The sequence below is a fragment of the Clavelina lepadiformis genome, chromosome 5 (assembly GCF_947623445.1).
Source record: "Clavelina lepadiformis chromosome 5, kaClaLepa1.1, whole genome shotgun sequence".
Lineage (NCBI taxonomy): Eukaryota > Metazoa > Chordata > Ascidiacea > Aplousobranchia > Clavelinidae > Clavelina > Clavelina lepadiformis.
The window spans coordinates 14,779,058-14,795,128 of record NC_135244.1 but is presented as its reverse complement, the minus strand read 5'-3'; the positions used below and the strand labels follow the sequence as shown (position 1 = coordinate 14,795,128).

Sequence of the window (16,071 nt, the reverse complement as noted above, 5' to 3'; positions counted from 1 at the left end):
AACTTGAAAATTGTTCTTGTCTGTGTAGGAATTTGTCATGGGCAGCATAGCGTTCTTGATGATTTTGCCTACTCAGTCGTAGCTTAATTAATGTTTCACACAACTCTACCGTGAGTAACCGATCCCTATATGTCAACTTTATAATTACGTTTCTCTTGTGACCTTTTTTGTTTTGTTTAGAATTGTTCGTTAACGTTTTGATGACGTTTAATGCCATTTTGTTTTATTTACTTAAAAATAGAAAACCAAATTTTGAGGTTGCGAGTAAAAACTCATTCTTGCTGCACGTACGAAAAAAGTATGTGCTCACTTTCAAATGCAAATTGAGCCAAGTTCAAGGAAGTTGGTCAGATTATTGCTTTGGAAATCGGAATATAAAGTTTGTGAGCTTCAGGCTGACTTTTTTGTATGTTACAGCAATCAAACATTTGTATATTTTGCATGCCAAAGTGAAATTTTATTATTGATTTTTTTTACTGGAAAGTTGGACGTTTTGCTAAATATTGTATTCATTTTCAACTTTGGTTATAAACGACATGAAAATATTTTCATTGTATTTATCAAAAACGAAAGGCTTACACACTAAGGCTATGATCAACTATATTGGTAAAAATGTTTTTCTATGCAATATGTTGTGTTAAAGGTACGTAGGGTATTTTAATCTTGCAAGGTCTTTTTACAAATAAAGTAATTTATAAAGTTTTTTCTCATTTTTTGAACCATTTTGTTCGAAAAAACGCAATAATCACCACAGCAATGACTGATAATCGGACATAGATATTGCTCATCGTTAATGCTTTAAAGTAGAACTCTTGAAGGAATAGAATATAATATAAGACTCCGAAAAAGTACTCAGAAAAATATCGAGGCGTCAGGCATGTTTTTGTTTCATCGATATACCACCAGTTGTACAATGAAGACACCACACGTTTGGGTCGAGTGCCGTATTTTTGCTCGTGCTCATCGTCATCATGTAACATGTGGCAAAGTTGACAGTATCCTGTTACGTCAACATTTGTCCACTTTTGGCCACCGCCAAGTCTTCCTGGAATTTTCTGACGTATTGGTTCCTTGCGCCAGTTGAAATACTCCCTATACTCTTCTTCATGCTGATCTAAATAGTTCAAATAACTGACCAAATGTTGTGGAGTGAAGAAATCTTCAACGAAAATAAAAGAACCCTCTGGGAGAATGGCTTCCACGTCGGTTCTCATCGGTCCCCAAATAACCGGTACCGTTCCGGCACGCAGTCCATTCCACCAAGATTTTTCAGTGACGTAGTCACGACAATGCAGAGCATTCTCTAATGAAAAATAGAACTTGTAGCGCTTCAAGTGTTGGGGAATGTCCCACCAATGTCCTGGAAGCGAACGATAAACGCAAGAACCGAAAACATCGACGTCGAGTCCAAGCTCTAGAAGTTGCAGCATTATTCGAGTCCTGGTGTTGCTACCTATACATACATGATAGTTACGTCATTAATGTTTTCTCTAGTAATAATATCTTGCTTTACTGTCCTTGTAATCTATTACACGGGTATACACAAGTCAGACTGATAAGTCACAAGTCTGATACTGTGATACACTCTGGTCAGGTTATTAATGCCTTGCCGTTGGACACCTTGTTGTTTCATTCCCAGCCTTTAAGTATACCTTAGATTAGAGTATTTCTCCCATGCACCAGACTCTATCTAACACGCGACAAACTCCATGAGTGAACCTACCGACTGGTGGCATTAAGTTACTGGAGTAGGTATGTTAAGTGTATTTTTCTTTTTCAATATTTCACCTTTCGTGTACAAGCAATTTCCAAAAGCCCAAGCGGCCAGATGATCTTTAGAAGCAAACAGGACGTCTAAATCTTCTAGATCAGCATTTTTTCTAATTTCTTCTCGTACATCAAGTGCGGTAAAGTAAGGAAAATATATGCCAGAATCTCTTCTGCAACAACCATAAAAATATTAAAGCGAATAATGAATTTTAACGTCACAAAAAAGCATTAGATTAACTCTAAATCTGAAAATATTTTATTTTGAATAGTAACAAAACAGTAAAATTTATAGTCTATAATATACACATGTGAATATATTTAGTTAATGAAGCTATAGTAGGCTACTATAAGTATATAAAACTTATTTGTTTAAAATTGATTGCTTGTAGGTAGGAAAAGGCAAGAAACAAAATGTTTGCTTTCTGACTGCTTAGCTATAAAACGAACATCGACTTTTGGAAAAACAATAATCCATTAACAGAAGACGTAAACAATTTCAGTCGGTGTTAAAAATCTATCTTATTTTCCAGGCAGGTGAATTTGACATGATATGACCTACTGTTGGAATGTAGGCTACTTCCAATATCGTTTAACAAAAAGTGATCTAAGTAAATATTGATTTGAGACGCAATTCAAACAATAAGTATAGGCCACTCTATATACATGCCCAGTATTGTCGTCTTTGCTGGCATAGTTACGCCTGTCTTTGTTCTATTGTGATCCAAAACTCCACGAATAGCCGCGTCCTACTTATGTAAAAATTCTAATAAAACATTTAGGTCGAAAAATATATTTGTCTCAATTGCAAAAGCTGCTTGAAATTTTGGCCGTTGAGTATTGGACTTTTCTCAAACACTATATTTTTTTAAACAACCGTTATCCAGAGGTTTGGTGATATAGCCAACTCTTTGTTTGCAGCTTAAACATGATCTCATAAATGCTACGTTTGACCATTGCTGAAACATGTCCTGGTCCTTACAAATAAATAACTTTAGATTGTCGACTGTATAACCTTATGTTATCAGCGTTTTTAACCTTTTTGATTGGTTTCCCACTGAAGCCAAGTACCAAACCCAAATTTGCCACCTTTAATTTTCAAACAATTTTCTGTTAGTTTTAGTAGGCCTGAAGCCTGTAATGTACAAACGTTAACGCTAGCGTCTGACTAGAGCTCAGGTAGTGTAAGCCTCATTTCTATACATAATTGAACGTTACCAGCCAAACGCTTTAATTTAATAAAGTGCTCTATTTGCATGCATCTGTCAATAATGTTTAGCTTTTCGAAATGTAAAACAAAATTTCAGAACTTCGTTTTGGCAAGGCACTACCGAGTGTTATAAAAGTAAAATTCCATAAACATGTCTTTGCATGCAGTTAATACCTGTAGGTCATTGTTAAATTAAACATATTGTCATATTCCCGAAATGTCTTTCGACTCAGTCGTGTGTAGGCTGTGGTTGATGGGCTTTCGTGACACATCCACACGTAAAGTTGAGCCGGGAAACTAAAAAAATGATAGATAAGTCATAAAACATGTAGCCTACGTGTACGGTGCAATCCCTCGTAATTTTATATATAAATCACTTTTTACAGTACTCGCTTGGTGTAAGTTGCGAACATTTCTATAATTAGAACTAGCCACTTCAGCCAGTGGCAGTGGCAGGCGAAAATAATCTCTGCCATATTATAACTCTTTGCAGCTAAAAGTTACAAACCTTCGTTTTTTGAGAGGGTATTGATATGGATAGACGTGATGAATTACGGCGTCCGCATCGCTCCAAAGTTTGGTGTCGTAGGAAAACTCGCATCTTCCGCATAGATTTTCATTCACGCTTATGCGCTTTTTTTCGTTAAACGGCGGAGCGCTAAACAGAATCAACTTCTTGCCGTCCTAATACACATATAACGCTGCTGAAACCGTAACAAGTATATATTTATTATTTAATCTAAGTATCATTCATTTACCGGATTGGCTGTTTTTCTTGCTGGAAACTTTATCACTTCATTGTGTTTGAAGTCCTCCGAAAGATTATATTTGTCTAACGTTGCATTTAAAGTATGACCAATCCGTGGTCGACCGCCGTGAATAGTCCAACTATGATATAACGGCCATGACCACCAGTTGTACTGATGGCTTACGCCACTACCACTGGGTTGCTTGATATTTGCAAAATAGTAATGACATTCCGTCATATATGTCAACAGCATTACGGCTATAACTATATCCCAATTGCGCACAGCATAATTCTTGAGTCTACACCAAACTACACAATGCTTCGTTGCAAGACGTCGAAACCTCTGTTTTTCCATTTGCATGAAAACTTGACAATTCGCCATATACAGGGTAACAAATAAAACTAAAGCATTTCGATCAAACATATGCCAGTTTTATACAACAGTTAATGCTACAATACACATACAAAACATTTACGTACTATACACATACAATTTATATACTTTTATGGGTTTTAAGCAAAGACATCGCGGCTGAGAATAGTGTTTCAGTTCAATAAATAGTTACTAGTATATAGCCTAACTTAGGTCTGACATAAATACGAGTTAAATGAAATATGAAGACTTTCTACGCAAGTCGAGCTTTTACACGTGCAATGCAAATAACAATGCCAATAACAATGCCAATAACAATGCCAATAACAATGCCAATAACACAAAGCGCGCACCTTTCCGCAGATAAGTAAACAGCGGTTAGTATTCAGTAACCACAAAGGGGGACCCTTATGGTATTGGCGTATAAAGACCAGCTCAACAGACTTACAGGCATACAGACTTACTTATTGTAGTATATAAGTACATAAGTAGGCCTAATTTATACGCCAGTTTTGAAACATGAGCAAAAATGTAATCAACGTCAATTATGAATAACCCAAGAATCCATTTCGGTGAATGTAATGCTTAAGTTATCATATTAGTAATTATAATGACTACAAACTTTGTGTCCTTTTTCTTTCGTATGAGAGTCACAACTCATGCTTATTCGGTTAGCTGCGCCAACCATTTCTTTCCTTACTTGTATGGGGTTGTTAGGTCTTCTTGGCCACTGGGTGAGCGTAGTACTCTAGAGTGTTCTGCTGTCTGTGATTCTGCGCCGCATATACAGGCTGGCGTTGATCTAAATCCCCAGCGATTCATGCATTCACTGAAGCGGCTCACACCAGTCCTGGGACGATTAAGGGTTACCCACAGTTTACATGGTAGGTCTGCACCCAGAGTAGGGAAGGTTCCACGTTAAACTTTCTTTCCGGCTTGCGCACAATGCTGTGTCGATGTTGAAACCAGAACTGGTTTCAACATCGACACCAGCGGGCAAAAGGACGGCGAGAAATTAATCGTTGGCGACCTCTGTCATGTGGATCGTAAAGAACACTGTGTAGGAGATGGCTCGTGTCCTTCATTGCTCGGCATTCAACCCTATGGATTGTATGTTCTCTCCGCAGCTTGGATAGGGTAATGCCTGCCGATACTGGCATGAAGGCAGTAGGGGCGGAACGAAGGCAACCAGTGATAAATCCATAGGGTCTCATTTAAGGCGATGTCCAGCTTTTTCGTGTGCCCGTTTCTGCACCTACATGGGGCAGCGAACTTTGTAGTGCTATAAACTGTTGCGAGTGCTGCAGTCATTGTCTTGAAATGCATTTACAATATGATGGAGATCGGACAAAGTTCTTACATATGCACTTGCCCAATGGGCATTTCATGTAAGTATCGGCTGTAGCCTGTATTATGTTAAACGTTAGTCTATCGTCCTCATGTTGTTAACAAGTTATCACATAAGTTCTTGTTCAAAAACTTTAATTTTTGGTTCGATTATCACTTTGCAAATTTCGCAGTTACCGTAAGTTAGTTCTAGGGTTTTCAATGTGTATTATCTTACCAACTTAACTTTTTAGCAACATGCAGTAATGTCATTCTTTGCATATATAATTAAATTGTATTCTTACCTCTAAGTCTAAACAAATGATTGAAATTTCTCAATCTTTGAAAAATAAGCTTGCCGTGCTTCTTCTTTGCCGATTAAGCACTGTTTTATCCATTATTTTTCTCGAAGCACCTTTCCCGTTATTTTGGTTTCAATCGCGAAAGGATCAAATTGCACCCACAATCAATAACGTGATAAAAAAATTTTCAAACTTCTTTGCTAAGAATTCATAACCGTTTGAAAACACTCGCCTTTTGGCAACTTTTCCTTCGGCTGCACGCTGAATTGAAAAGGTTTCAAAGCTTACAGTATAGAAATAGTAAAAGCCTAAGGCTATAAATGAAAATAGTCGGTACAGTACGTTTAATACTGAGTTTAACGAATAAGGGATAAATGTTTATGAAAAAACGTTCTTCAGCATGAAGATAGTCAGAGGTACAAGTGCAGTAATTGCAGCTGTTTGGTCTGAGACTCCAGCAATGGTGAGTAGGCACTGTATAACATAACACATAATTATAGTAAGAATTAAGTAGGTTAGCACATTGTTCTAATTACCAACGAATGAATTGTGTATTTTGTGTTTTTGTAATGGTAGCCTTTTAGGTACAATTGGAGGTTGATGACAACAAGTTTATCGTGTTTGTTGTTATTGTTTGGTTTCCAGTAGCAAAAAACCTTTAAGAAAGAAGTTGCTGATGAGATTTTTTAATTATGAAAATCATTGCTGGTTCGTCAGAAATATTTACCTAAATGTTTAACGACAGCTTTGTGTAGAAAAAAGTGAAAATTTTTGTGAATAATTTAGCAAACATGTGATTTATGTGTAACAGTAGCCTACAACCAGTAGTGGCTTTAAGGTGAGGCCTTCAAGGGGGCTCCCCTATTTCTGTATACACACTCTAAAAACAAACATTTCTTATGACTAATATATATGAACTGTATTTAAAATAGGGGAAAACTGTGCAAATCCAACTTCTTGTGAATTGCTCACCCCTACTTTGAGCTTACTTTCATATAGCTTGATGCTTAAACGTGATCTAAGACATCTTACCAAGACGAAGAAAAGTTTATGTTCCTTGCTGACAAAACTTTGAGGTATTAGGCGCTCGATAGCAACAAAGAAATGAAGGGTGTGAGATCTTGGGGGCCATGGAGCAAAATTTAATGAGCCGTAAATCGAAAATAATGCGCAAAAAATCTCAGGCAGTCTTTTTGAAAGAAAAGCAAAATTTATTGCATTTTAAACAATATAAATTGAAAATTATGTGGGGAGCATGCCCTCGGACCCCCATAGGAAAAATTGATATGTCTCCTGTATTTTTGGGATCCCTAAACTTAAGTCGCGCCATAGGCCTACCTCGTCGCTCCCCAAACCTAAGGCCACCACTGAGTACAACACAGAAGAAGTAAAGTTACTTAAACTTTTTTGTGTTGAATTTGATTTCCTTAGTAATAATTTATTTTTATGCTTTTGCAGTTAGCGTTTAGAGGAAGTACAAATCGCAAGACATGACTATCAAACGTATGCAGAATTCAGAACATTTAACTATAATCAACTTGTCCTTATGTGATGTGGACATAAATGCATTGGGAAATAATAATATCTTATAAGCAAAGCATTGAAACTGACTACTCCTACACAAAACCAACACTACTGCCGAAATCGTAAAAAAAATATTTTTTAATCAGACTTTTCTTTCAGTTCCTTTACGTTTCCAACTGCCGCAGTTATAAACCTTGCCTTGTAGTTGCTCTCTTTTATGTTGTTAATGGCTGTATAGAGTTCACTTAAGCATCTGATTACTAAATATGTTTTTTACTGTCTCTAGTTTTTACTCTAGTGTTAGTTCTGCGAGTAGTATCTTGTTAGTGCAATTTTAACAGTATTCAGTGATAACAAGTAACATGTGTGCCGTTGGTAATGCTGTGATTTCAAGTATATTTTTCAGATTGAAAGAATGTTTAAAAATAGATTTAAGTCTTGTACTGTTTTGATGAGATTGTTGATGGTACAAAACATTTTATGCGTTACTAAACTCAACTGACTGAAGGTAAAAGTTATCTAATATTTTCCTTATATTTCTGCTTGTTTTATGACAAAAATGTTTACAAAATTTGGCTTGTATTGGCGGGAAATTATCTGTCTTTCACTAAAGTTTGGATATATGCCTCACAATTAGGCAATTTTGATTATTTTTTGGTGGTGTTGCACTGCCATCGTAAAGTCCTTTGACAAAATATTCCAACATGTTTTCAATTTACTGCCCCACAAATAGTTTTTTTTGTATGTGCTTTTCTCTGAAAATATAATTGCAAGAATATATGTCTGCCAGAATTGCTGCGTCTAGTGACAAACATGCAGTCTGGCAATTTGTTGGGGTACAAGTAATTATTGGTGTACCAAACCATTTTTTGTTTGTTCAATTCGTTTTTGTTCGAAAGCGGGTTTGCCGGTTTTTGCAAGAAGACTTAAGATTTTGAGGCTTCCTAATGTGATTTTTGGCACACCCTGTATTTATCTTTAAATTTTATCAATAGGCTGGAATCAACACTGAGATGTTTGTTCGAAAAAAAAACAGAAAGTTTAAAATGTTCACTCTTCAAAAAATGCAAAACATTTCAATCTTTCAAAAACAGGGAGGTAAAAGATTGAGAAAAATAGAATGTTCGCATAAAGATTTATCTGCATTCAAAAAGTTTTGCGGTAGAGCATTTGTGTTTGTACACACAGAAGTATGTTTATAATGAACTTTTTCAAACCTATATATACAGGAAGTAAAATTTTCAAGGTTTATAACTTTGCATATTAAGAACTTAATCATTCATAATTGACAATTACTTGTTTTTAAAAAGATCCTCAAGCGGCTCATAATTGGACAATTGTAAAAATCTTTAAATCTAGTAGAGCTGTATTTACCGAATATGTAGGTGACCTAAAATATCTATTACTTTTAAGTATGATTAAAAATTATTTCTATGTTTATAAGTTAATTTAAAGCCTATATTTGTTTGCGGTTGAAAAATGATTACCGGTTCATCTGTATAGTTACTTGTTCGCATTTCAAGCAGGTTAGTTACTTGTTAAATCATTTTCCGCCTCTTGTAAAAATTATGATTTAGAATAAATTTGTAAGCAACTTGTGTAAATTTGATTAATTTTTTATAAAATAGAAAATTCATAGAAATTTTAAAAAGTAATGTTACGGACTTTGTTCCTCACATGTTGTGTTGTTACTTATCATCGTCTTTTCGTTTGAAGCGTTTTTACCAATCAGCACCTTTTACGCGTTTGTTAACTATTTTAATCACGTGATTTGGCACCTTTGTTATATATAAAGATTGTGCGCTTTTTAGGGGGAGAGTCTGAGTCGGCGTCTGGCCGAGACCAATAAAATGTGGCTTTTCGAAGATCATCGGTTTGTTTCATTAGCGTGATAACGCTACACAGTCTCACAGTTGAAGGTTACTCACAGTTACGTGCAGTTACGTGCAGTTACGTGCAGTTAAAGGTGTCGCGGTTCACCGTAAATGTGAAATTAAGCCTGGCTACATGAACGAGAAAATAATCGTTATAGTAATAAAAATTCAAATGCTTGCGCGTACAAATTCACGTTAATTTGAATAATATTACCAATTCCGGTTAATGTATAAACTAAACAATCAAACAATTTTGAACAAATTAAAACAGTTTAGTATAAAATAAATAAAACGAAATAATTTTTATTAAAATTGGAAAACATTTATCAAAACTCGAATAAGTATATTTAAGTTCAAAGAAAATCTTACAAATTAAATAAGATATTAAATAAGCTTGTACAGGCTGAAAACAAATTACATTTGTAAAATTGTCACTAGCTGGATTTATTCGTTGTTTGCCGTTCTTGCATGCCCATAAATTTCAAACTAGACAATTGTTTTATTGGTTAATTCTTTGTATAAACTAAAATGAATTCATATGAATTGAGGTTGAATGAGTTTTTGCAAGTTTAATAAATTCATTATTTTGAAATCAAAGACATTAACACAGTGTACTGCTGATATCACTTTTTTGTTTGGTAGGAAAAATGTTTTTTCAGTATATTGTTAGACTACTTTCAATACTAATACTTTCATTTGAATTAAGTAAAGAATTGGTTTGGAGAATATTCAACTTTTTATGGTTTTGTATTTTTTTTTTATTTCATATGACTTTTATGAATTTTCTTTACTAAATTTAATTTTTTTTTAAATTTTGAAATTTTATTTGAAGTCTTATGGATCTATTTTAATTTTTATAAAGTTTATTTGTTTTCATAACAATTAATTTCATTTTATTTGCGTTTACATAACATTTCTTATGTATAAATAAAATTGGTTCATTTTATATGAATTTATTTAGATTTACATGAATTTCCATGAAGCTATTTGTATTTGTAAAACTTTGTCCAAATTTACATGATTTAAAAAAAAATTTAGTTCGATTTTTATGAGCTTAATTTCATACGGCATAAATTTATTCAAGTTTACACAACCCCTTATAAATGTATTTTAGAAAAATCATAAGTTTTACAAGAAGTTGCAACTGAGGTAACGGGTGATTTCCACTTCAACTGTGAGTTGAATGTAACTATGTATTTAACTATGTAATTGAGTTGAATTTAACCATGTAGTGGTTAAGCAGTTATTGCCATAAATAAGCGGCAAAAAATGCAAATTATGTCCCTTAATTATGACGTAGATCGAGCTCTGATTATGTCACAATAAAAGAAACAATAGAGATGACTCAGGTATTTGAATCAAATATGAATAGAATGCTTCGTGCGGTATACAATTAAATAGTAATGTGTATAATTAAAGCGTACTTAAGTGTATATCAGGATTATTTTGCGTGAAATAAGCCTAAACTGGCTTATCGTCGGTCTATTTGTACTGGTTAATGTTCTACCCTACAGCACAGTTTAGTCTTGACTGTTGATTCTAGCTTAGTCCGGTACCGGTAGCTTCTGTAAAAACAAGAATGCTTCACCAGTTCATGTACTGTTTATCTGTAACGTTCCTATGCTGAAAATAAACATTACCTGCTACCAATCACCTACATACGGAGACGTATCATTTACTCTCCAAACCGCGTTACCTAATCTACCACTATATTACCATACCTTATACAAACCCCAGTCATAAAGCATATTTTTTATTACATTGTGACCCCCGTCTCTGTCATAATAGGGGACCAAATTTGCGATACAATTTTAGCAATAACGGCTTAACCACTAATGTAATTGTTGAACTGAATTGTTTTTGGATTTGCCCCTAATTTTAAGTTGGTGGACATATTCTGTACAATAATTTTGAACAATAAATTGAAAGCAAAAGACACTGGCAAGATATGCAAATGTTAATTACTGTAATTACTTGCTTAATTGTGGATATTCGCCTTTTTAAGTTGTTTAGCATTGTTGGTTTTCTTTGTGATGGCACCAGAACGAAAAGCCGATCTTAGGGAAATATTGGACTGGAGTATTTCTTTAACAATGTAAAAGAAGGTTGAAAACACCGTGGATGGCTCCCCACGCCCGCTGGCTGGACATAATGGCTTGTGATCTAGAGGCCCTAACATCACTGTACAGTGTGCATGGGGCCAAGAACATTGCAGAGAACCATTCCGGATATAGGGCAATTGCTTCCCAGATTGGCTCTACACAACAGTCGCGAGCAAGAGACATGTCGATGAATGGCTGTCATGATTACGTCTAAATGAAGCATTGACGAAAAGCTATATTTTTGGGAATCATATTAAAAAATGAAACGTATTCTCATATTTATAGTCTACGTACAATAGCTGGTAACTTATGGTGTATACTTTTGAAACGCCGTATACAACCATTTTGTAAAGCTCTACACAACAATTTTAAAATGCCGTATACTCGCCTATTATAACATTTCCTATAGGTAATAGCTGATCTCGTTGGGTTGGGTTGGGTTGGTGAGGGGAGCCATAACTCAATGGCCTCCCCTTAAATACGCAGTGTATTACCCAGTCGAAACGCATTAAATCATTTCTGCAGACCAACACTGGATAGGTTGATATGTATTTAATTAAAAATGATCCTGTTGTATGTCGGTTTTAAAAAAATATTTTTACAGCGGAAAAGATGAAATCAAATTTGTGACAAGGCTATATAAGCTATCAAAAGTTTAATTCGCATATACAATAAAGGTTATACAATTACATGCAAGCTTTATATGAGTTGTGAGGAAGTAAAATTAAATGAATTTTGCATCCTTTGAGTTCAATATGCAATTCAGCTTATGTCGCGTAGATACAGGATGCGTTGCCTCATAACCGACTAATTTGAATTCAACCTACGCAGTATAGTCGTCCACAGCCAAATCCTGAGTTACAAGCGTCATATATCGGTAAGAGGCCAGACTTCACAATCAGGAGCCATTCACCGAGAATTCCAGTTGAATGTAGATAAAGGTGTTGTATAACTTCTGTGTAAATACTGATGTCAGGAAGTACATGATGGAGGTATACAAGCTAGGTATATAAGAAATTTCGGTATTCGATAACACAAGTATTCTATTACAGGGCATGTACCATTGCTAAGAAATACATCAATCGCTGTAGTTTTTTGATGTATCACGGAGCCTTAGAAGACGTAAGGACGTAAGAACGTAAGGACGTAAGGACGGTTGCTGTAGCTGCTTATGACTTGAATATTATCTTGGCTCCGGAATTACCGTTGTAAGTCGTGCACGATCAGTTTGATATAAAAAATTCAATAATGGCGAAGAAGTCAAAATCCTTGGCAATCGAAAACGAAGACAACAACAAGAAGTTAATAGGGTATCGTGGCAGATGGTACGACGTTAGCAACTTCACTGACTACCATCCTGGTGGCAAGGTGATTGAAAAATTCGTCGGACATGATGCGACCTGCGTCATTGACAGCATGCACAAGCATAACGTCTTGGAAAAACGGACACCAGGTATATCCCTCCTATACCGTAAATAATACTGTAGCAAAGAAAGTTCAGTTAACCGTGCTTCCAGTCAAACTTCCATTTGAAAATACTACGTTTGCCGCCAGGAATATAGTATCAATCACAAAGAATACTTTCTGGTGTACGGGATTTTTAAACGTCAGTTTACTTTTGAGCTTTGACTTTAGTAGGAGTTTTCTATCTGTATTGCTGCGTACTCTGGCGGAAGTCATGTCTCCGCATACCGTCTACATCAAACTGCGGAACGATAAAAACTACAATCAAGGTATTTTACCCAAATTATTTGAAATGGTTTTGTTGTTTTATAGTTGGATGCTACAGTCTCAGCCTAGGCAACTTCGATCGTTGCATGAATGACCTCGAGCATAAATTTAGGACTGAAGGGTATTATGACAATAGGTAAGGGACGTCGAAGCCTTTTCATATCGGAATGGCAACAAAGGAACGACTTTCGAGAAGTTTGTTTACATTTCTTATACCATCGTACATAACAATAAAGAATCCTACATATTTACTATCTTGACATACAGTTTATAACACTTGTAAATTGTAATTACGATGCTTTCAGTTTTCGATGGTATGTAAGGAAGTCCATCACGACACTTTTGATAATTGTCTTGGTTTTCTGCCTTGTTGTATCTGGAGCAGCCGACGAGAACATATTCTGTGTAATATTGACAGGTGTGTTTCTCGCTCTTTTTTGGCAACAAAGTGGGATGCTTATGCACGATTTTATGCACACACAGGTAAATAGGATTTTGAAGTAATAAGTTATAATAGTAAACCAATTAGTATAAATGATGGCAGAATCATTAACTTAATTGTAATGCACAAAAAATGCTTTGGAAGAACAGTAGGCTCTCTTTATGATTTGGGCTTAACTTAGTTGTAGGCTAGTTCCATAGAATAAAATTCTAACTCATCTTTTTTAACTGTTTAGTTCTTTCAACACCGGCTGTGGGATGAAAAAGTTGGAGTGTTTTTCGGAACAGTGTGCTTTGGCATCAGCGCCCGATGGTGGAAAGACAAACACATCATTCATCACGCCTTCACCAATACGGTTGAGCCTGAGGAAAATTTTGTTGACCCACAGGCGATGGAGGCGCTTTGGGCTCAAAACGTCCTGCTTTTCCCGTTTCACACAGCATCTTGGCAAGCCTTTTTTGTTAAGGTGAAAACGTATTGCTTGAACTTAATAAATTCAGAAACTTCTCCGCGATGGATATGTATAATTGTATACATATGACCGCATTGAATGTAAATTAACCCGACCCAGCTGCAGCTGCAATAAGAAGTACGAAGTGATATGAGCTGTAGCTATGAAGGTGCATGTATAGCGTACTTCCATCATAAGATAATATGCATGCTATTAACTTGCCAGACTATTGCACAGTCAGCCCCACCACCATTGAATAAACTGATCGTTTCCTGCTAGCACTTGATTATTATTTTTCAATAGACTTTAGATATCAATTACAAAGACCAAAATATCAGCGTGGGCAAGTGAAAATAAGATCCGTTATTCTGTATACCATATATACATGGGCAATAGTTTCTGATCATTTGGTCAATTAGCAATGATTGTTTTGGACTGGATTGTGGATTCCAAATCAAGGAACAGGCTAATATTGTTAAAAACACTCAATCAATTTTCTTAAACGTTTTATGTGGTTTTCTTATCTGTTTTGTTTCTATTCCCTTTTGATTAGATTCAGCATTTTATTTTCGTTCCAATTACGGTTGGTCTTGGAAGAATTGGCATAATAGTCGATTCCTTTCGGGAAGAGAAAAGGTTGGACGTTTGGGCTGCGTTGCTTGCTCATTGGTTTTGGGTGGTGTTACTTTTGTCGTATTTTACAAGCTGGCAAAAAATCGTATTTGTATATTGGTGTGGATGCATTGGAGAAGGAATTCTTCACGTACAGTTGTTGCTGAATCATTACAGCAAACGATTCTATACTATGTCAGAGAAGCGAAACGAAGTAAGAAAGTTGGCTATAACCGTTTTCACATTTTCACTTGTCTGTTTACACGTTTTCAAATGTAATATTTTTTTCACGTTATACCATACTTACTTTTTAGGAATATTATCGGAGCATGATTGATTGCAATCTAAACATCACATGCCCTTGGTGGATGGATTGGTTGCATGGAGGACTCAACTTTCATCACGAGCATCATTCTTTTCCACGATTACCTCGGGACCGGTTACGCGAGGCTTCGGTTCATATAAAACAGATCTGCTCAAAAAACAACGTGCACTACGATGAGTGCTGCTTTACAGTGGCATTTTGCAGAACAATTTATAATTTGTCCATTGTAAGCGACAAATTCCGAAAAATGTTGAAAAACGATTGAAATCCATCCCACATGTCTTTGTGTTAAGACTACACTTGCATTTAGCTTAATAATTGAACTATTTAGATTTTTTGCTGATTTTGTTGTAGTTTGTTGTCTAGGTAAGTATACTCGATTCGCTTAAATGCATTATTACATAGTAATTTTTTCGCCTTTATTTTCTGCGCTTTTTTCTCTCCCTATGTTAGCTACATGGCCTATAATCATAATTGGGATCGCACATGAAATTGTGTTAACTGTGTTCAAGGTAACCTTTTATTTTCTTAAACACGAGCTGAAGGAAAGCATCAAGGCCATGCTGTCTGAGCAGTGAGATAGGCCTGCACGATTTTATTAACATACTGTACGTGTCTTCCGGAGTTAATGAATATATCAGAAGTTGCACAATCAGTGCAGATACATATCTTGAATAATATAATGTTTGAGACGAGTAATTGCTTCTGTTCCAGATAAGCGTGCACAGCTTTTGTTGATAAGCCAACTGTAGCCTACTTTCGCAATAACTTAATGGTTTGTATTTGCGATACGATCCTGAAATTATACTACTATCTTTTATATTTCTGGGGTAATTTAAAAATATTAACAATTAGCTTAACTGTGGGCCTATTTACTATATTTGAGTGGTATGAATTTCAATAATATTTGTATTTAACTTAGTAGGTCTAATGCTCTATTATGTAGTTTATACGCCAATAAATGATGTAAATCAGGGGTGTCAAACTCAATCGCACCAGGGGCCAAATCTCAAAACTTACTTAACCTCGCGGACCGTAAGGATGATAACTGATTGAACGTTTCGTAACTTGACGTGACTTGATTGACCGTTTCCCGACACGAGTACACGAATTGGAACAGGCAGCGAAACAACACCAAGTTTTTGATGTTTAAAGCTCGATGTATTATTCTTCTTCGAATACAAGTCCAACAAATATTGACGAAAAAAAGTAAAAATAGGTCGCACTCGATAATATACCTTACCAAGAAATAGAATAAAAGCTTACCTACCACGAAGTAGGCTT

At 35.5% G+C, this 16,071-nt stretch overlaps 2 protein-coding genes across 4 annotated transcripts; one reads left to right on the top strand and one right to left on the bottom strand.

Annotated features, from left to right (window-relative positions):
* Positions 1 to 537: 537 nt before the first annotated feature.
* LOC143459122 (4-galactosyl-N-acetylglucosaminide 3-alpha-L-fucosyltransferase FUT6-like) lies at positions 538 to 5,976 on the bottom strand. Its single transcript, XM_076956101.1, has 5 exons — positions 3,736 to 5,976; positions 3,486 to 3,661; positions 3,152 to 3,274; positions 1,789 to 1,940; positions 538 to 1,453 (listed from the first exon to the last, which is right to left on the bottom strand). Exons 1-5 carry the CDS (start codon positions 4,147 to 4,149, stop codon positions 708 to 710), a joined length of 1,611 nt encoding a protein of 536 aa, XP_076812216.1. The 5' UTR covers positions 4,150 to 5,976; the 3' UTR covers positions 538 to 707.
* Positions 5,977 to 6,017: 41 nt separating this feature from the next.
* On the top strand, positions 6,018 to 15,673 carry LOC143459123 (uncharacterized). Of its 3 annotated transcripts, XM_076956103.1 has the most exons (10): positions 6,018 to 6,189; positions 6,303 to 6,434; positions 7,185 to 7,758; positions 10,239 to 10,298; positions 12,279 to 12,679; positions 13,003 to 13,093; positions 13,263 to 13,440; positions 13,635 to 13,865; positions 14,404 to 14,676; positions 14,777 to 15,673. In XM_076956103.1, the coding sequence occupies exons 5-10, from the start codon at positions 12,475 to 12,477 to the stop codon at positions 15,050 to 15,052; spliced, it is 1,254 nt and encodes a 417-aa protein (XP_076812218.1). In that variant the 5' UTR covers positions 6,018 to 6,189; positions 6,303 to 6,434; positions 7,185 to 7,758; positions 10,239 to 10,298; positions 12,279 to 12,474; the 3' UTR covers positions 15,053 to 15,673. The 3 variants fall into 3 exon arrangements, with proteins under 3 accessions (XP_076812218.1, XP_076812217.1, XP_076812220.1); XM_076956102.1 differs by having other exon boundaries at positions 6,311 to 6,434; positions 10,239 to 12,679; XM_076956105.1 differs by lacking the exons at positions 6,303 to 6,434; positions 7,185 to 7,758 and having other exon boundaries at positions 10,239 to 12,679.
* The last annotated feature ends 398 nt before the right edge of the window (positions 15,674 to 16,071 follow it).